This window comes from Phodopus roborovskii, unplaced genomic scaffold (genome assembly GCF_943737965.1).
Source record: "Phodopus roborovskii unplaced genomic scaffold, PHOROB, whole genome shotgun sequence".
Classification (NCBI taxonomy): domain Eukaryota; kingdom Metazoa; phylum Chordata; class Mammalia; order Rodentia; family Cricetidae; genus Phodopus; species Phodopus roborovskii.
In genome coordinates, this window is record NW_026126407.1 from 29,435,972 (window position 1) to 29,457,076 (window position 21,105).

Sequence of the window (21,105 nt, forward strand, 5' to 3'; positions counted from 1 at the left end):
GTATATGGGTGTTTTGTTTTTTCCTTTTTCCTGAGTCTAAGTCTGCCACATAATGTGCAGTGCCAGTGCAATGCCAGAAAAGGGCATTGGATCCCCTGGACCTGGATGGAGTTAAAATTGTGAGCCATCCATCATGTGGATGCTGAGAATTGAACTCTGATCCTCTAAGAACCAGAGTGCTCTTAATTACTGAGTCATCTTTCCAACCCCATAATTAATTTTCATTTTTATTGTATTTTATTGATTTTTGGTTTTTTGAGACAGGGTTTTTCTGTGTAGCTCTGGCTGATCTGGAACTCACAGAGACCTGCCTGCCTCTGCCTCCCGAGTGCTAGGCTTAAAGGGATGTGCCACCAACTCCAAGCTAACTAATTTTTAAAATCAATTTTGCTCCTGTTCCTTGTGTCTTGCTAACTGAAAAACCTGAAATCCAAAACACTTTAAAATCTGATAGGTATTGAGTGACAACATGATCTCACCAGTACTTTCATGGTTTGGATCTGAAATGTCTCCCAAAGACCTACGTGTAACAAAACTCTTCCTGGAGAGATAGATGCAGCACACATATCTACTCATCACTACAAGGGAAACCATGACACACCAAACTATGGATATCACCAAAGTCTAATGAGTTTTATTGTGGTTACTCACTGGAATATGGGTGGGGGATTACTACAGGAGTAGAAATGGCTCAAAGACAACTGTATTACCAAAGCCCACCCCAGCATGAGTGACAGCTCATAAAACTGGAACCTGGAACACTGCACAGCCTGCAAGGCACCTCAACAAGAGAGAGAGGCCTTTGTGGTCCGGTCTTCCGACGGCCTAAACCTCTGCCAGGGAGTCAGCAGGTGTCTGCTTCTTTCAGGAACTTGGTCTGGTTTCAGAGTCTTCACAGCTTAGCTCTCTGAGAGCCTCCCTTGCAACTCAGCTTTTGTTCATCCCAGAGAGACTCTCAACTTTTATTGTTTACTCTGGCCAGTAGGGACTAGTGAATCTGGTCGATTACAGGGACTTCCTAAAACTATTTTAAATTGTTTACCATCCCTACAGATGGAATGTTTCAATCTCAGAGGAAACTGTTAACACAGTGAAGGCCAAGGACCGTAAGCCTGCAATACTGTCAGGAGATGGAGGAGTTTTTAGGAGGTGGGGCCTACAAGAAGGCAGGTGGTCACTAGCTGAATGTCCCTGAAGGTCTGTTGGAACCATCCTCCCTGCTTTCCTGCCTCTGAACAGAGTTGTTCCTCCATGTGCTCTCACCATGCTATATTGTGCAACCAAAGATCCCAGAGGCTATGGCTAAAACCTCTAAGGCCATGTGCTGGAACGGCCTTTCCCTCTTTGACCTATTATCTTGGGGCTCGAGAGGTGGCTCAGTTGGTGGAGTGCTAACCTAGCATGCACAAAGCCCCAAGTCTGCCCCCCAGGCTGCATAAGTCAGGGGTTGTGGTGATGCATACCTATACCTTGGAACTTGGGAGACTGAGGCAGGGGGTTGCTGTAATTCTAACAGAAAAAGTGAGACCCTGTTTTAAGAAAACAAAATCAAATAGGGGCTGAAGCAGTGGCTCAGTGGGACTTGGTTTGATCCCAGAATCCATAAGGATATCCACAACCCATGCAACTTTAGTCCCTGGAGGTCTGACCCCCTTTTCTGGACTCCATGGGCAAAATACCATGCACATTAATTAAATTACCTCAGGCTACATGTATAAAGTGTGTGTGTAAAATAAAATTTCTTATTCAGACTTGGGTCCTTTAAGATGCCTCACTATGTATGCATAAATGTCTATGAATTGAAAAAGAACTGATACAGGCCTGAAGGAACGGCTCACTGCTCGAGAGCACTTGTTGCCTTTGCAGGGGACCTGGGTTCAGTACCTCGGTGCCTCACAACCATCCCTAACTCTGGCTCCAGGAGGTCTGGTGCCTTCTTCTGACCTCAGAGGGCATGGGAGGACAATTATATGGTACACATACATACATATAGGCAAAACAAAAATTTCATAAAATTTCATAAAATACAAAACAGATATACTTCTGACTCCATTCTGAGTTTCTTTTTTGGTGGGTTGGTTTGGGGGCATCTATGTGTATTTGAAGCAAGGACTTATTCTGTAGGCCAAACTGGCCAACAACTATGTAGCCCTGTCTGGTCTTGAATTTGAAATAATCTTCCTGCCTCCAACTTCCAAGTGCTAGCTGGGATTACAAGTACAAACCAGGATCACATGGTTGTATGCTGTATCCCATTCTGTATGGCACTCTTTACCAATGACCATTTTTCCTGGCCCTTGCTCTAATCTCAGCTGCCATCTGCTACCTGAACTGGTAAGTAGTGAACAGACTCTAGTCTACTCAAGTGGCTCTGGCAGGCCTGGCTCTTCTCCCCCATTCCCTCTGCCTTGCTAAAAACCTTTAGATTACATCCCTGAATAGCCCACAGGGTCTATTCCCTTATTTGGCCTCTTCCTCCTCTTGACAACTTTCAAGGTCCAGCTATCAAAGTATTAAAGTCCAGCAATCAAAAGCCCCCTTTGATTCACCTAATTAACATGCCCAATTAAGATTAAACACATCATAATATGGGGTTTCCCATTTTACTTTATAAACTCCATTTCTTATGTGCCAGGTTTGTCCTCTCGATCCAGAGACATTCCTTTGTCCCTCCGGGACAAATACCTCTACCCCTTTCTCTTGTTCCCTTCCCCCTCATTCTCTATCTCCTATACTACCATATCCTAGTCTTTTTATTTACTTTTGGTTTTTTTCAAGGCAGGGTTTCTCTGTATTGCTATGGAACCTGTCCTGGAACTCACTCTATAGACCAGGCTGGCCTCGAACTCGTAGAGATCCTCCTGCCTCTGCCTCTTGCCTGTGCCACCAACGCCTGGCCCTAGCCCACTATTTATTTTTAATGTGCATTGGTGTTTTGTTTTGCCTGTGAAAGGACATAGGGTTGTAGTTATAGGCAGTTGTGAGCTGCTATGTTGGTGGTGGGAATTGAACCTGGGACCTGTGTAAGAGCAGCCAGTGTTCTTAACTGCCAAGCCATCTTTCCAGTCCATCCTAGCCCATTCTAACACAGACCTCCCCCTTTTCTCCTCTTAAAAGTTACACCTGCAAGATCATTTGCAGCTGTTTTTCTGCCTGAGTCAGAAAGCAGCCACTTTAATTTTTCTTCCCAGATTAATAAAGGGTCTTTCTTGGAAAAAGGGTGTTTGGTTATGGGTGTGCTTTGTATCTAATCTGGGGTTCAAGAGGAAGCCCCAGCTGTGTGGGGTGGGGTGAGGGTCTCCTTCAGGTAGATTGAACTTCAGAGTGTTTGTGTGTAGGTAGAGGCTCTGGTCTCATGACCTCTGCTTTCTGAGCTCACCACCCATAATGGGATTTTCTCAATGGACATGCATTGGGTACTAGAGAAGAGCCTTCCAAAGAGTCAAATACACTTTCCAACCTTGCTGTGACTCAGCCTCTCGCATGTGTCTCTCAGGTGTCTTATCAGCTTTTCCACAACCACCAGTTTAATGGGTTGTTTGCTGCTGGGTGTGGTGGCACACCTCTTTAAGCCCAGCATGAATAGTGAGACCCTTACTTCAAAAATGAACTATTGTAGTACTGGAGTTTGAACATAGGATCTTGCATATTAGACAAGTGCTCTAACACTCAGCCCCTTTCCTGCCACACACACACACACACACACACACACACACACACACACACACCATACATTTCTATGCCATGTATGTGCAACACACAGGTTATGTATATGTAGACTGTGCAGACCCTGTGTTTTGTTGGGTTTTTTTTTTGGGGGGGGGGTTCATTTTTATTTTTCGAGATAGGGTTTCTTTTTCCCCTGGCTGTCATAGAACTCGCTCTGTAGACCAGGCTCGCCTCAAACTCAGATCAATCTGCCTCTGCCTGCTGAGAGCTGGGATTAAAGATATATGCCACCACTGCCCGGCTCCCAATGCATTTTTTTTTTTTTTTTAATCCTAATGTCAGGTCTATTTAGAAGCCTTTAGTTCACGTAGGAGAAAATCGGACTCTAACGGAGACGTGAATGGAAAACAAAACAAAGTGAACCACTCCAACAAATGCGGGGGGAGGAGGGTAGGCAGGACCCAAGGTTCAAGGAACTGCTTCAAGGTCCTGGATCAAGAAAAAGTCAAGCGCAAACTCCTAATCCGCCCACCTCTCCCCAGCCCGACCGCCACAGGCTCTCTTGCCTTTTACACCCAAAGGGCCGCACACAGTGCCACCCAAAGAGCAGGAGGCCTGGCCGGAAGCATGGCGACTCACGGACCACAGGGGCCGGGCGAGGTGAGACGCGCACGCGCAGCTCGGCGTTATGCATGGGTTTTATTGCGTCACCACACGCGACTTCAGAGCGCGTGGCTGGATAACAAGCACACCCGCGCCCTCGTGCTTGCGCATCTTCCTCTGCCAGGCGTGCGCCGCGGCCACGGGGTCTACATCCGCGTTCACCTTCTTCTCCAGCAGGTGCAGGCGCGCGGTGGTTTCGGTCAGCATGTCCATGAGCAGTTCTTGCTGCAGCTTCAGGTAGTTGTTCTCCTCCAGCAGCACCTGGCTCTTGATCGGCTGTACTGGTGGCTTCCAGGCAGGGCCGGTGGGCAGCGGCGACCGCAGGCGTGCGTGCTGCCCCTCCGCCGTCCAGCGACCACCGCGGAACACGAAGGCCTCGTCGTTCAGTCGGGTGCGCGGACAGCCGTAGTTCAGTCCCAGCTCGGCCTGGCGCGTGCGGTGGTCCAGCAGGTAGAAGGTGGACATGGATGCTATGCGGCGTAGCGGCGGCCTCCGCGGCGAGAATCGGCGCGAGAAGTGGTCGGCCCAGAACTGCCGCAGCTGCTCCCACAGGTGGCCCGCGTGGCTCGCGGCCAGGCACTCGAAGGCCTCCAGGGCGAAGCGTGGGTGGGCCGCACGGGGTGCGCGGGAGTCTGGAGCCCTGCTGTCCTGGAATGATGAAGGCGAGCCAGTGCCACTGCTTGAGAAGCAAATGGCCTGTGAGCGGCATGCTCAGGACAGGCTGTCTCCACCCCCAGGGTGTCCAGGGCTTTGCAGTTCCAGGCCCCTGGGAGAGCCCATTCCCACAGTCATACCAGCCTTGTTCACCAAACCCAACTCCCCAAGAACGCTTCATTTGTGGGTGTGTAAGAGATAATGTAGGTAAAGGCTTGAGATGCAGCTGGAAGGTGGACCACAGGGGAGGATCAGTAGCCCAGCCAGCAGGACAGGCCTTTGCTAAGTGGAATGGGACTGTAATGGAGGGCTGAGGGGCATTGTGACAAGTAGGGCAAGGCTGTCATGTTCCAGACGTGTGGACAAGGCTGGGGATAGGGTTGGCTGAGGATAGCAGTAAAGTAGGCTAGAAAGGTGAGCCGGGACATCTTGAGGTACAGTACAGGCATGCTGGACAGTTGATAGGTCACTCTTTAGGGAAGGCTACTGAAGGTTGCAAAGCCAGAATTAGTATGGATTCTACAGAGTGTCTTGTCTGGTAAGATGTCTGGCATAACCCCATATTTTGGTTATGATATTCTTACACTGGCACCTACTCCTTGCCAGGTCTGGTCTGCACAAGGGTGCCATCAACATAGCCTTTGTCTACCCTCAAGATGCTCCTTTAATACATTCGTATTAAAGTCCAGTGTGGTCGGTGACATCCTGGGACACGTGTCTAGACCTATGCTTAGCTTTAAAGTGACTGGGATTCTGAACAGTAGAGTTGGCTTATTCCTAGCAGACTACTACCTCAAAGATTCTAAAGCCCAGATTCCCACTCTTCCTTACTTCTTATCTCTTTTCCCAACACTGACAAAGTGCTGATTCTATGGTGTGTTGTTTTAAATACCTCTCCTGCCCATGGTGGGAGTAAAGAGAAATAGAGGCAGGGTTCCCTCTGCCACACCTTCATTAAATCTGCATTTGGGCAGAGGTGGGCTTATCCCCATCTTTATCTAGTTCGTGGAAACTGCCTCTGGAGGCACTCACACCCACATATCTATCCTTGAGGTCACAACTCCCCAGATGCCTGTTCCCTGATGTTCCTTGCAAGTTGTTCCTCACCTGGAAGATGTGATGGAGGTGCCCAAGCTGCTGTCTCAGGGCTGGCCCCATTTCTGGACCACTTTGCCCCACTCGTCTGCCAGCTATGACTCACAATGCCTCCTTGCCAGGCCTTGTAGGGTAGAAGAGGCACTGACAGTATGCTCTGACACAGTGTGTTCAGTGAAGTGCAGTTACTGAGCATTTACTATGCTCCAGGTCCTGGTCTAGGGAATGAAGGTATTTTATCATTGTAATAGCACTCCTGTTTTGTTTAGGCCTTTGTTTTGATTTGGGACCTTTTGAGACAGTCTTACTCTGTAGCTCTAGCTACATGATCTTACTATGTAGCTTAGGCTAATTAGAATCCTCCAAGGGGTGGTGGTTGCATGTGACTTTAATCCCAGCATTCTGGAGGCAGAAGCAGGAGGATGTCTGAGTTCCAGGCCAGCCTGGTCTACAGAATGAGTTTGAGGACAGCCAGGACTACACAGAGAAACCCTGTCTCAAAAAACAGCAACAAAAGAATTCACATTCTGCCTTCTAGGTGGATTATAGGCATAAGCTACCATGCCCCGTTTGTTTTGTATGTGGGGGTAAGGGTGTGGGCAGTGTGACCTCTGACCAAAGGTTAACATCTAGTGTCTTGATCACTCCCCACCTTATTTTATTTATTTAGTGTATTCTCTTTTGGGGGTAGGGGGGTTGGGTTTTCAAGACAGGATTTCCTTGTGTAGCCCTGGCTGTCCTGGAACTTGCTCTGTAGACCAGGCTGGCCTAGAACTCACAGAGATCTGCCTGGCTCTGCCTCCCTACTGCTGGGGTTAAAGGTGTGCGCTATTTAGGCTTGTAAAGACAGGGTTTTTCTATGTAGATGAGGCTAGCCTAAAACTCACAAAGATCATCTTGCTTTTGCCTCAGAGTGCTGGGGTCAAAGGTGTGCAACAACATGCCTGGCCTTCCACCTTATTTTTTTGAGGCAGAGTGTCTCATTAAATCTGGAGCTCATAGCACAGAATCAGCTAGGCTAGCTGGTCAATAAGCTCTAGGGTTCTTCCATCTCTGCCTCCACTTCTGCCAGGGAAGTGTGTTCTGGGAGTTGTAGTAAAATCGATGGTGGGTATGTGGGGGCCAGGGGAGGGGGGGTTGGTTCCCAGAGATTGTATCCATGTGTTACCAGCACTTTCTTGCCAGCCTGGTCCCACAGCCGCATCAGCTGTATTAATTACACACAGAGACGCTGTATTAATTATGGAGCTGTTGGCCTGTACTAGTGTTTCTTATTGGCTAGCTCTGTCTTAAATATTAATTCATTTTTATCAATCTAAGTGTATCCACATGGTCTTATCTTAATGGAGAGAGGGTCCAGACCTCTTACTCCTCTTGCTTCCTACATCTCGACTCTTCTCTACTACATCTCCCAGAATCCTCCTCGTCTCCTAACTCCCTCCTGTCTTGCTTCCCTATAGGCCAACAGTGCTTTATTCACTAACCAATAAGAGAAACACATTTACAGACTGTACCACCCAGCCTCTGCCCAGCTGTGAGAATTATGTGTTGAGTTAGTGAAGGTATGGCAGAAGGATCCTGCTGATACCTCACCCCCTTGGTTCCAGGTAGATGCTGCTGTGCCCTGTAGATTGTGTGTAGGGGTGCACGGGTATCCATGTCCAGTGTCCTCTTGTCTCTGTACCCCAATCCCACCCAGCACTGGGGTTATAGAAGCAGGCTGCCACACCCACTTTATTACATGAGTACTGGTGTCCTGTACTCAGGTTCTTATGCTTGTGCACTTTCCTCACTGAGCAATGACTCCAGCCCCTTACTGGGCTTTTTGAGACCTGGTCTTATTTTGTTAGCTTAGGCTGGCTCAGTCTCCTAGTCCTAAATCCTGTCTTTAGTTTCCTGAGCAGCTCTGGTCTATAGGCTCATGGCACACAGCTGGTTAAACCACCATTCTTAGCAATGGTGTGGAGTGGGAGGTCACCACAAGGAGACTGAAATTGTTCTGGCAATTGCTCTGGTGTACATGTGGATTGTGCTCCAGGAATTTGTGTGTTGCATAGTCCTGAGTGTGGCAATGGAACCTTTTCTGAGTCAGGAGACTGAGCCCAGGGCCTCCTGCATGGTATTTGTGTTACTCTTCTTACCAAGCTACACCTCCAGCTTCTATTGGAACCTTAAAAATCAGAGGTCTAGAGCATTGAGGTCACTGGGGGTACTGCACAGAGAGGGATTAATTGTGGTTCCAGTGGTTAGTTCCTGGCAAGCTGGTTTGCAGAGTGATCTGAACCCCACCCCTGGGGGGGGGTGTTATTGCAGTTAATGGTTGATGATGTGGTCACTGGTTAAGGCTCCCATGCTCCTTTTAGCAGCCCTAATGAAATTCATTGGTTTATTTTAAGCTTGCATAGGCTCTCTCTCCCCCCACATACACACAACATGAAAGTAGAAGAGGGCTAGTTGCAAAGAGGAAAGTGATTAGCAATAACGATGGGAGAAGAGAGGGTAAGAGAGTAACATGATCAAAATGCACTATGTACATCTATGAACAAGTTATAATGAAACCTGCTATTATGTATAATTAATGAGTACTACTAACAGCATTTTTAAAGAGTGTGAATGCCAGGCACAGTGATGCCTGACTATTCCAGTACTTAGGAGACTGAGGTCAGAGGAGTTCAAGGCCAGCCTAGGCCACAGAGTGAGTTCCAGATGAGCCTGCATCAGTCATCTGTCCTGTAATCTTTCTTGACTTTTCCCCTCATATCTACAGCCAAGATCTTCAGGAGATGTTCCTCTAGTCAAATCTGTTCTTTATTAATTTTGAAGAGAATCATAACTTTTTGTTTCCTGTGAAAACAAAGGTATAACTTCTCCCCCAATACATGTTTTCTGACTAACATTTTTAAATGAAGACATTTTAAAAATAGATAGGGTGCTTTAATTTATCAGTTTCCATAATCCCCTGTCTCTCAGTAGCTATTTTTTACACATTAGCATTTTAAAAATTCACAAGTGCCATACAGGATCCAGATGCCCTGTGTACTTCCCGTCTTTATGTGGCTTGTTTTCTTTATATTACTTGATTTTCTCTTTCAAGACTTTATTATTTTTAAACTCTTATGACTGTCTATACCCATTTTTTAATGTATCTGTTTAAATGTTTTCTTGGTCTGGACCACTTTACTGTGCGGGCAGTGTTCTCTGACCCTGAGACAAACTTTAAATGGCCATGCCAGCTGCAGTGCAACTCTGGTTGCTGGCTCCACGCCCCTGTTTCCTACGAGCCTAGCCTCATGTTAGTGTATTTACTGCCCCACTCTGGGAAGCTATTGTGTCCACGGTGGGACGGGCATTTTTACCTAGCATGGGGTTGCTCAAATACTCTGCTGTCTAGCAGGGACTCTAAAAAGAGCCATGCCTCTTTGCTGAGCATACCCAGTAGACCACTTTCTCAGGCCCTATGTGGCTATTCAAGACCCACATTGGGTGCCATATGTAGTTGGATTTTTCTTTGGACAGCTAGCTCACAAATAACAACACTTTTTTTTTTTTTTTTTTTTTTTTTTTTTTTTGAGACAGGTTTCTCTGTAACAGCTCTGGCTATCCTGGACTGGAATTCACTCTGTAGACCAGGCTGGCCTTGACCTCGTAGAGATCCACCTGCCTCTACCTCCCAAGTGCTGGGATTAAAGTTGTATTCCCACCACTGCCTGGCTGACAGGGAGACTTATTAATTATGAAAGCTTGGCCTTAGCTTACGTTTGTCCCACTAGCTCTTTTAACTTAAATAAACCTGCTTTTATTAATCTGTGTTTTACCATGTGGCCTTTTACCTTTCATTTTGTGTTTTGTTGGTATCGTCACTGCACCTCCTCTCTCTGCCTGGAATTCCATTTATACCTCCTGCCTAGCTATTGGTCATTTGGCTCTTTATTACACCAATCACAGCAATACACCTTCACATAGTGTACTAATATCCCACAACAGGTCTGTGTGGGGTTTGTGTATGTGAGTGCACTGCCCAAGGAAGCCATCAGATCTCTGCCTGTAGTTACAGCTGACCTTTGTGCTGGAAATCAAACGGGTTCTCCACAAGAATAGCTCCTAACCTATGAGCCAACTCCCCAGTCCCAAACCCTCTCTTCTTTACAAAGCACTGTCTCAAGTGTCATAACAGAAAGCAGACTGATATCAAAGGTTGCTAGACTCTCCCTCATAACATGGTGTCATGCAGTGGGTCCCTGAGAAGCCCAATGGAAGATGAAAATTCTTGAGTTGATTTACTAGGGACACGCGCTCAGGAGAGGAGATGGAAGTAGGGCAGGCCTAACACTGACGGGAGACTGACTGGTAAGTGGAGATTGGCTTCAGTCTGATCCTCTGAGGGACTCAGCACAGAGTGTACCACAGTGCAGAAGGGAGCCAGTCTTTGTACCTCCCCCTCATGCCTCACATTTCTGTTGTCAGTTACTAGCAGGGGAAGCTATGAGCTACCACCTGACAAGGTAGCTCATAGGATAATCAGGGTAGGAGGCTGGGGAGATGGCTCAGCAGCTAAGACTGCCTGATGCTCTTCCAGAGAACTCAGGGTTGATTCCCAGCACCCATATCAAAGTGGCTTACATCTTCCTTTAAATCCTACACACACGGGCGCACGCATGCACACACACCCACACACGCGCCTGGCTAGTTTTACATCAACTTGTTACAAGCTAGAGTCATTTGGGAAGAAGGACTCTCAGTTAAGAAAATGCCCCCATAAGATTGGTCTGTATGCAAGTCTGTAGGCCATTTTCTTAATTATTGGTTTACATGGAAATGGCCTGGCTCATTGTGGGTGATGCAGTCCCTGGACAGGTAATCTGCCCAGGGTGCTGCTATAAGAAAGCAGGCTGAGCAAGCCAGGGAGGAGCAAGCCTGTAAGCGGCACTCCTCCATACCCTCTGTTTTAGTTCCTGCCTTGACTTCCTTCTAACTTCAAGATAGTGAACTACAAGTTGTAAGATGAAGTATTCCTCCTCAAGCTGCTTTTAGTCATGGTGTTTTATTGCAGCAATAGTAACAGTAAGACACACAGTATAATATTTTGTTTTGGGTTTTTTGTTTTTGTTTTTTCAAGACAGGGTTTCTGTGTATTGCTTTGGAGCCTGTCCTGGAACTAGCTCTGTAGACCAGGCTGGTCTCGAACTCACAGCGATTCTCCTGCCTCTGCCTCCTGAATGCTGGGACTAAAGGGATGCACCACCAATGCCTGGCTTAATAAATAATTTTTAAGCTAAAGTGTACTGAAGAGTTGGCTCAGTGGCTCAGACCATGTATTACTATTACAAAGAACCTGAGTTTGTTTCCAAGAACCCATATTGATTGGGTGGCTCATACTGCCTATAGCCCTTCTGGCCTCTGCTTTTTTAATTTTATCATTAAAAATAAACGTAAATCTTTAAAAAAATCATGTAGGGGAATGTAGTGAGGTAGTCCTTCTGTAGCACTGACCACGCCCATTGGGGGGTGGAGCGATGGGCGGAGGTGACCTGAGGAAGGAGGTCGGAGGGGGCCAGGAAGGCGCTCTTTTTTCTGGCGTGACTCGGACAGGAGAGGATCGGGTTGAATTTCCTGGTGTTCATCTGTCTAGGTTGTAAGTTATTTCTCCCTGAATAAACATCTATTCGGCCTATTTGTTTATCCTGATCCTTATTTACCGCAATAGGGGAACAAGGTGATGGTGGCATAGGCCTTTAGTCCTAGCAACTTGGGAAGCAGATCTCTGAGTTGGAGGCCAGTCTGGTCTACAGAGTGAGTTCCAGGACAGTCAGGACTACACAGAGAAACCATGTCTCAAACAAAACAAAAACAACCAATAAATTATAAATGATGGGGAGCTGGGTGATGGTATCACTTGCAGAGGCAGGCCCATCTCTGAGTCAAAGCCAACCTGATCTACAGCTCAAGTTCAGGACAATCAGAGCTATACAGAAAAAACCTGTCTCGAAAAATAATGAACAATTGCATTGGGGCCATGGATGGTGACACTCACCCTAAGGTAGATTGAGAGTTCAAGGCCAGTCTATAAAGTAAATTCCAAGCCAGCCAGAGTTTCATAGACACTGTCTCAAAAAGTAAAGTAAATAAATGGAAAACGACAGGAAAACCATTATATGGAGAAGAATTTCCGATTATAATACATGTAGTGAAGAAAATAAAACCAACACAGAAAGTGTCTTTAAGACAGGTTGAAGAGAGGGAGGGAGAGGGAACTGGGATCGATATGTAAAGTAAGAAAAAATAATATATATAAAACAAACAAAAAAAAAAAAAGGTTGAGAGGTGAGAACTAATTTAGACATGGTATTCAGAGAAGTCAATTATGCTTAAATCAGAGCAATGACAGTGAGACGATTGGAGGTTTGTGGTCTAAACGTGGGAAGGAACGTGCCATGCTTGAGGGCCATGTTTGAGACAAAGGGAGGAAATGAAACTTTCCCAAATGATTGTCTCTGCTGGGTCTTTCTAAACCACGGCCTCTTCTCAGGGCTTCCTACTTAGTTCTCCCTCAGCATGTCCTTAGGAGGGGTTGGACCCAACCCTGGGGGTGCTCAATGGCAGAGTAGCAGGTGGTAGCACTGCCTTTTGAAAGTTTAACTGTTTCAATACTGGGTCTCTATTTGCTGGCCTTGAACTCCTGGACTTGGCAGTGCTCAGGTACTGCAGAAGCTGGGCATATCAACTCTATCATAGTTTTATTGAGGTATAATTGACACTATAATAAAGTGCATTTGTGATGGACAATTTGATATGTTTTGATAATTTATGTGACCTCATCTCCATAAAACAATATGGTAAAGGCTTACATTGCCTGCAGAAGTAACCTTTTGTCATTACTGTGGTTAACAGTCTGTTGAATTTATGTACTAGAATTAGTCAATATGTGCTCCTATGTGAAGGGGAGGTAGCACCTGCCTTCTTATAGCATATTTATTTCAAGGTATCCATGTTGTATTGACAGTTTATTTCATTTTTTAGTTGAATAGTGTTCCTTAGTATGGATATACCATACAATTTGTTTTTTTCTGTTGGTAGAAATTTGGGTTGTTTCTAGTTTGGAGACAATTACACATAAAACTTAGTGAACATGTCTAACATATCTGTACAAAATAGGGTCACATGACAAGTGTGTTTGCCTTTTCCCAACCTACTTGTAGTGTATCCTTAACTCTAGTGATCCCAAGTTTCAGCTCCTCTAGGCCTGGCCTGGTAAGATAGGACTTAATTTTAGCCATTGTCTTCCCATGACTATCTAAGTTGTCTAAGCTGTGGTATTAATTTCCATTTTTCTAATGGCTAGTTATACGTGTTCCTTAGCCATTTTGTCGGGGTGGTTATTCAAGTCTCCTTCATATTTTATCTTTTTATTTTTATTTTTTTAGTTTTTTGAGACAGGGCCTCACAAGATAGCCCCTGCTGGCGCTTGGAATGTGCCTTCCTAGTGGTAGAACTATAGGTATGCAATTTCCATCTAGCTCTTGCTCATTTTCTAAATTGGATTTGGATTTGTTGTCTTTTTTTTTTTTTAATTTACTTATTTTTATTACATACACAATATTCTGTCTGTATATTTGCCTGCATGCCAGAAGAGGGCACCAGATCTCATGATAGATGGTTGTGAGCCACCATGTGGTTGCTGGGGATTGAACTCAGGACCTCTGGAAGAGGAGTCAGTGAGTGCTCTTAACCTCTGAGCCATCTCTCCAGCCCTGTTCTCTTTCTTTTAAACAGGTTCTCATCATTCCAGGCTGTCCTCAAGCTCACTATTTATCCAAGGATGTCTTACTGAATTGTAGGGTTTTTCTGCTTTTGCTTTTTCCAAACAGGGTTTCTTTGTAGATCAGGCTGGTCTTGCACTAATAGATCTGCTTGCCTCTGCCTCCGCCTCCGCCTCCCCAGTGCTAAGATTTAAGGTGCTAGCAACTGCCCAGTTTGAATTATAGGTTTTTTTTTTTTTTTTTAAATACAGAACAAATTTGTCAAGCAAATATTTTCATGTGGTCGGTCTGTGTGATTTCTTGTTAGTGTAGAAGTTTTAAATTTGAGCCAGGCGTTGGTGGCCCACACTTTTAATCCCAACACTCTGGAGGCAGAGGCAGGTGGATCTCTGTGAGTTCTAGTCCAGCCTTTACAGAGCTGTTTCCAAGACAGGTTCCAGAATAATACAGAGAAACCCTGTCTCGGGGGGAAAAAAAAGTTTTAGTTTTGATAAAGTTCAATTTGTTATTTTTTGGTTTTAGACTTAATTTTTGTATCATATTTAAAATTTCATTGTTCTATGGAAACTAAGATTTTCCTTTTATGTTCTCTTCTGAGAAATTACAATTTTAGTTTTACATGTAAATCTGCTCACTTTTAATTCTTATTTGTTTATTTTTTCCCCACAAATATTTTTTGTTTTTCTGTATTATTCAGTACCATTTATAAGAAAATTGAACCAGGATTGGTTTTACATGCCCTTGGTCCCAACACTTCAAAGGCAGAGGCAAGTTTGAGGCCAGCCTGGTCTACATAGTTCCAGGACAGCCAGGGATACACAGACCCTGACTCAAAAAATAAATGGGTGGTGATGGCCCATGCCTTTAATTCCAGCACCTGGGAGGCTAAGGCAAGTGGTTCTCTGTGAGTTTGAGGTTAGCTTGGTCTACAAATAGAGTTCCAGGACAACCAGCACTACAGAGAGAAACCGCAAAAAAAAACAAAAACCAACCAAGTAAACAAAAAAGTACTGTTTCCTCCACTGACTATGGTAGTGTCTTTATTGATCATCCTGAGAATGGTTCTGTTTCTGTCCTCCCTCCCTCCCTGCCTTCCTTCCTCCTCCCCTCCCTCCTTCGCTCCCTCCTTCACTTCCAGCTATATTTATCTTCATTGTCAAATTGACTGGTTTAAAATTACCATGGAAACAACTCTTAAGTATGTCTGTGGAGGTGTTTCAGAAAGTTTTAATTTGGAGGGAAGACCCACATTGACCCACAGTTAAGGTCCTAGACAAAATAAGAAGAAAGCTGGCTAAGCACCTGGAGAGATATGGTTTAATTGCTGAAGTTCTGGCCATGCAAACATGAATACCAGAGTGTGATCCCCAGCACTCACATGGAAAGCTGGGCTTTGGGGCCTTGTTGGCTATCAGTCTGCTGAGTCTGTGAGCTCCAGGTCCCATTAAGAGTCTCTGTCTCAAACAAAAAGGTGGAGAAAGATTAAGGAAGACATGGAAGTCACCTTCTGACTTCCGGGCATGCGCACACACACCTGTCTATACACAAACAGGTATACACTTTAACAGGTATATACTTTAGTAAATAAAAGGAATGCTTTGCTATCTCCCATGTCCTTCTAGTTTCCGTATGGATTTAGAAACTGCCATTTTCACCAAATAGACCCTTATGCTGCATGCTCAGGGGGCTTTCCTTACCTGGATGCTTAGAAGCACTCAACAGGAGTCTGGTGCATGCAATCAGAGCCTAGAAAATCCATTGTTTTCACCATGCAAATTGTCTCATGAAAGTTAATGTCAACAACTATGCAGGACTGAGGTGTAACTCAGTGATAAGAGTGTTGCCTAGCATGCACAGGAAGCTGGGTTCCGTCTAAAACTAAATTAGCCATGAAACAGGGCATAGTAGCACATGCCTTTAATCCCAATACTTGGGAGCCAGAGGTAGGCTGGCCTCTGAGTTGGAGGTCAGCCTGATCCACGTAGCAGCCAGGCTGCATGGCAAGCACCAGAAAATAAAACTAAACATGGTATTTTTGGTAGGTCATGGGTGACCACCAGAAGACAAACAACTTTCAATTCCCCTTGTCCCATCTAACCCCATAAAGGAAAAGCTGCTGTCAAACACAAGGAAGAGACTGAAGCAGGAAGTAAAGTGAGACATAGTTAACTCCCATTTTGCCAACTAATTCCTTCTTTAGCGCACTTTGATTCTGAGGACATTTATCTTTAATATCTGGTGAAGACATAGCTCATCAGATAGGGGCACTTGTTACCCTTGCAGAGGACTGGCTTTGATTCCCAGCACCCACATGTCACTCACAAACACTTTAACTCTAATTCCAGGGCAATCCAATGCCTTCTGGCCTCCTCTGGCACCAGGCACACAAGTGGTGCACAAACATATATGCAGACAAAACACTCAGACACAAAATTTAAAATAAATATAAAACTATATTTCTTTGTTTTTTTAAATTTAAGCTGGGCATTGGTGGTGTATGTATTTAATCCCAGCACTCGGGAGGCAGAGGCAGGTGAATGTGAGTTTGAGGCCAGTCTGGTCTACAGAGTGAGTTCCTGCACCTCTTCCTTTAAGGCAGAGTGGCTTGTGTTACTCTGTTAGTCTGGAAACTTGCAAGCCTCAGAAATTGTCCTCTCAGAGCTAGGGTTACAAGTATGTGCCAGATGCCCCTCTTGTTACCTAAGTGCTGGGATCTGAAACCTGGTCTTCATGCTTGAACAACATCCTGAGCCATCTTTTTGGCACCTTTCAGAAGTGTAATGTTAACTAAAGGATTTGCATTCATAATAAAAAACAGCCACAAAAAACCCACTCCACAGTAGGTCTTGACTATTTCAACAGCTTCTCCTTCAACATCATCTAAACCTGGACCCTGTGAGGAGGAACTACCACGCCCCAACCGATCTGAACATAAGGACATAAAGGTCATTGTAATAACATGAGGAAGATGAGAACAGGAAAGCCAGGTGTCAGCCTGCAAGATGTCTGAGTATGTAAAGATGTTCAAGACTGGCAACCTGAGTTTGATGTCTGTGATCCACACAAAGGTGAAAGGGAAGAGCCGACTCCACAAAGTTGTCCTCTGACCTGAACAGCATTCATGTGCAATGTGCACACAATTCATTTTGTTGTTGGTATGTAGCCTTGCCTTTGGTGGAGCTTGATATGTAGCCCATACTGGGCATCAAACTCAGTTGGTATTAAAGGCATGTGCTACCATATCTGGCACTCATACTAAATTTAAATCTTGGCATAGTGTCATACACCTATTATCTTAGTGTTCTGAAGGCTGAGGCAGGAGGACTGCAGAAAGTTCCAGGCCAGCCTGGGATGAATAGTGTGTTGAGTTTGAGGCCAGACCTTATCTGTCTCTGAAAAAAAAAATTTTTTTTTTCAGATTTCCCTGTACCACAGGCATCTTGGTCAGTGGATCCTCTCTGGCAACTGAAGTTAATGCTCCTATAACCAAAAAAAGTGAACTCTTGTTTACCCATAGCAATTTCATTCCACTTTTGAGTTTGTTTGTTTCATTGACGTTCTGGGGATCAAACCCACAAGCTTGAGCTTGCTAGCCAGCTGCTCTACCACTGAGCTATACCATTCGCTCTGGCTTCTGAGGTATCCTGCTAGTGACATTTGTTCTCTGAGAAAATGAACTAATTCCTGTGTGCTACAAAAAGCAAAACAGGGCAGGGAAGATGGTTCTAGGTTTAAAGCACTTGCTATCAAAGTCAACAGCCCGAGTTCAATCCCCAGAAGCCAAGTAAAAAGCTAACTGTGGTAGTGCAACACCTGTAATCCAGCACTGCTTCAGTGAGGTCGGACATGGGACTGAATCACCAGGTAGCTAGCAGGCCAGTTAGCCAAAGCACCATTGTGTAGCAACAGCGACCAGGACCCTATCTCAATAAGGTAGAAGTGAGAATGCCTCCTAAAAGTTATCCTTTGACAGCCACATTTGTGCCTTACATGCTTGCAATCAAGGTTTTGGTTTGTTTGTTTGTTTGTTTGTTTTTTTAAAGTGGGAGCTGAAGTGACTTAGTGTTAAGAGCTATTGCTGTTCTTCTTGAGAATGATTCCCAGCACACCTACTCATGACTCCAGTTTCATGGAATTATAATTGCTCTTACGGCTTCTACAGGGTAACACACACACACACACACACACACACACACACACACACACACACTGCCAAGGACTCAGGGAGGCAGTAGCAGTTGGATCTCTATGAGTTTGAGACCACCCTGGTGCCTAGTGAGTTCTAGGTGGTCAGCCAAGATTAATACAAGTGAAACAGTTTACATGCCAGCAATCCCAGCAGCAGGAAGGCAGACAGACACAGAGCCCTGTTATCTTTCAGGGGAGATTTCAGACATGCAAGGAATGAAGTGCACTAGAAACAAGCCAGCATACATGCTGTCAGACTCCCTAACACCTGCCTCAGTTGCCAGCATAAACCACAACCCTCTTTTCTGCTTTTAAAAAATGGCAGGGCATTTGATATACCCTTTAGTCCGGCGCATAGGAGGTAGAAGCAGAAGAATATCTGTGAGTTCAAGGCTAACCTAGTCTACAGAGTGAATTCCAGGTTAGCCAGGGCCACACAGGTAAGACCCTTTCGAGAAAACAAAACTAATTTTAAAGTTGTATTTCTTATGTGTATGGATTTTTGCCTATCACATACATGTGTGTCTGTGCCTGTAGAGGTCAGAAGAGGGCTTTTTTTAGTTGCAGATGGTTGTGAGCCACCTTGTGCGTAGTAGGAATCAAACCTATGTCCTCTGAAAAGCAGACAAATCTCTTAGTTCCAGGCCAGCCTAGTTATATAGTGAGACCCTATCTCAAATGTAAAAAAGAAAAATCTTTGATGAGAGCTGAAGATTTATAGAATGGGATGCATAAGGCCTAGAATTCATCATGGCAGAAATATTTTATGGTTAATATTTATAGGATAGTTATAAATCAGTGACATTTATCTACTCATTTGTTTTATTTTTGCAGTGTGGCACTGAGCTACATTGTCATCCTAAAGAATGGTTTGGAGTTGGCTTATGGCACTCAGATTAAGACTGTGTGGGGTTAATCTGTAGCCCATGTGTGCTCGGCTTGTCTGGACTGCTTCTCCTTTTTACCTGACTTCTTGTTGTCACTTCAGTGAACACCTGAGGTATTCTACATAAAACAGAATTCTGTTCTGAGGGTTGAGCTTCCAAAACAGACTCAGGGCAGTAGTCCTGGAAGGTGAAAGCTTGTGCCCCTTACCCACCCCACACACACACTTTTTTGAGGACAAGTTCTTTGAAGTCCTAGCCTCTACAGCAACACCTCTCACCCCCCCCCCAATGCTGGTATTACAGTCTTGCACAACCTTGCCAGGTTAAAAGTTTTGTGAAGAAAACCTGTGTTCATATTTTTCAAATTTGGTCAACATGTTGGCCTATTTGCCTTGTTTCTAAACATTTATATGTATTATAGTCCTTTATTCTTTAGTGTTTGTTTGAGATAGGATTTCTTTGTGTAGCCCTGGCTGTCCTGGAACTCCTTCTGTAGACCAGACTGGCCTCAAACTCAGATTCACCTGCCTCTGCTGGGCTATAGAAAACTGGGGTATATCTTTTGAGTTTTTGTTTGTTTATTTTTCCAAATTAGGTTTCTTTCTGTAGCCCTGGGAGTCTTGGAACTAACTCTATAGGTCAGCCTGGCCTTGAACTCAGATCTACCTGCGTCTGCCTCCAAACTGCTGGAATAAAAAGCATGTACCCCCATGCCAGGCTATATTTCTTCTGTATTTTGAGATCTCAAACAGCACAGCCTGACCTGGAAATTGCTATGTAGCTGAGGATGACCTTGAACGTGTGGCTCTCCATATGTTGGGATGATGAGCATGCACCACAATGCCCAGTTTATGAAATACTTGCCCAGGCCCTCACACATGCCAGCCAACCACTTTATGTACTGAACTTCATCCCTGGTGGGAGATGCCATTATGTATATATGTTTCTCATACTGGTTAATGAATAAAGCACTGTTGGCCAATAGGAAAGGAAGATAGGAGGGACTAGGAGACAAGGAGGAAAGAGGAAGTAGTAAGGAGGCGCCAAGATGGAGAGTCTGGAGAAGGCATCCGACTCTCGCTGGTAAGACCCCGTGGAAATACATAGAAATGGGTTAATACTTAAGACAGAGCTAGTTGATAAGAAACAAGTAACTGGCCAACAGAATTACATCAAATACAGAGTCTCTGTGCATTATTTGGGGCTGGCGTGGCGGCGGGACAAGAGCAGGCGGCGGGCGGTCTTACACATCCCTAACCCTCAGTGTGTATCCTCTCAAATGATCCCAGTACAGCTACCAACTTTATATGGAGATTAATACCATCCATGCTTCAATTCTGCAGGTTTACAGGGAGTGTTCACTCAAGATTGCTGCTGTTAAAATACCCTGCTTATGACTGGCAGTGGTGGCATGTGCCTTTAATCCCAGCACTTGGGAGGCAGAGGCAGGTGAATCTCTAAGTTCAAGGCCATCCTGTTATCTACATGGAGCGACTTCCAGGACAGTCAGGGCTACACAGAGAACCCCTGCCTTCCAAAAAAAAAAAAAAAAAAAAAAAAAGAAAGAAAGAAAAAAAGAAAAAGAAAAGAAAGAAAGAAAACAAAACAAAAAAACCTAATAAATATAAATACTCCATCTTTATCAAGTTGCCCCAGATTTAACAACCACTGATGCTTTTGCTTGCATATATGTCTGTGTACCCCTTGAGTGCCTGGTATCCTCTGAGACTGGAATTACACATGTGAGCTGCCATATGGGTCCTAAGAATTGAACCTAGATCTTGGGAGAATAGCCATTTCTCCAACCTTTGGTTTGAATTTATTTAAAAATGACTTTTGTAGCCAGGCTTAGTGACACACATCTTTAGTCCTAGCACTTGGGATGCAGAGGGAAGTTGCTCTCTATGTTTGAGACCAGATTGGTCTACATGTTGAGTTCTAGGTCAGCTAGAACTATATAGTGAGACTCTCAAAAAGAAAATCCTTTTGTTATGCTGGGGATCAAACCTAAAGCCTTGCACATGTGAAGCACATACTGTGCCCCTAAATTATATCCCCAGCTGCCTGATCCAAATGCCCCACGATGTGGAAGAGGTTCCCTTTCTGGACTCATGTCTGCCAGTTGACCCTCAGCAAGTTCCTGGACGCAAGAGACCCACTCTCTTCTTTATTGGCTATATGCTACTGTTTAT

At 44.9% G+C, this 21,105-nt stretch overlaps 2 protein-coding genes across 2 annotated transcripts in view; one reads left to right on the forward strand and one right to left on the reverse strand.

Moving 5' to 3' along the window:
* The window catches only part of Canx (calnexin), a 1,018,992-nt gene that overhangs the window by 948,956 nt on the left and 48,931 nt on the right, over positions 1–21,105 (forward strand). The window lies entirely within an intron of this gene.
* Positions 4,351–6,206, reverse strand: Cby3 (chibby family member 3). The gene is made up of 2 exons (XM_051180809.1): positions 6,094–6,206; positions 4,351–4,980 (listed from the first exon to the last, which is right to left on the reverse strand). Exons 1-2 carry the CDS (start codon positions 6,142–6,144, stop codon positions 4,369–4,371), a joined length of 663 nt encoding a protein of 220 aa, XP_051036766.1. The 5' UTR covers positions 6,145–6,206; the 3' UTR covers positions 4,351–4,368.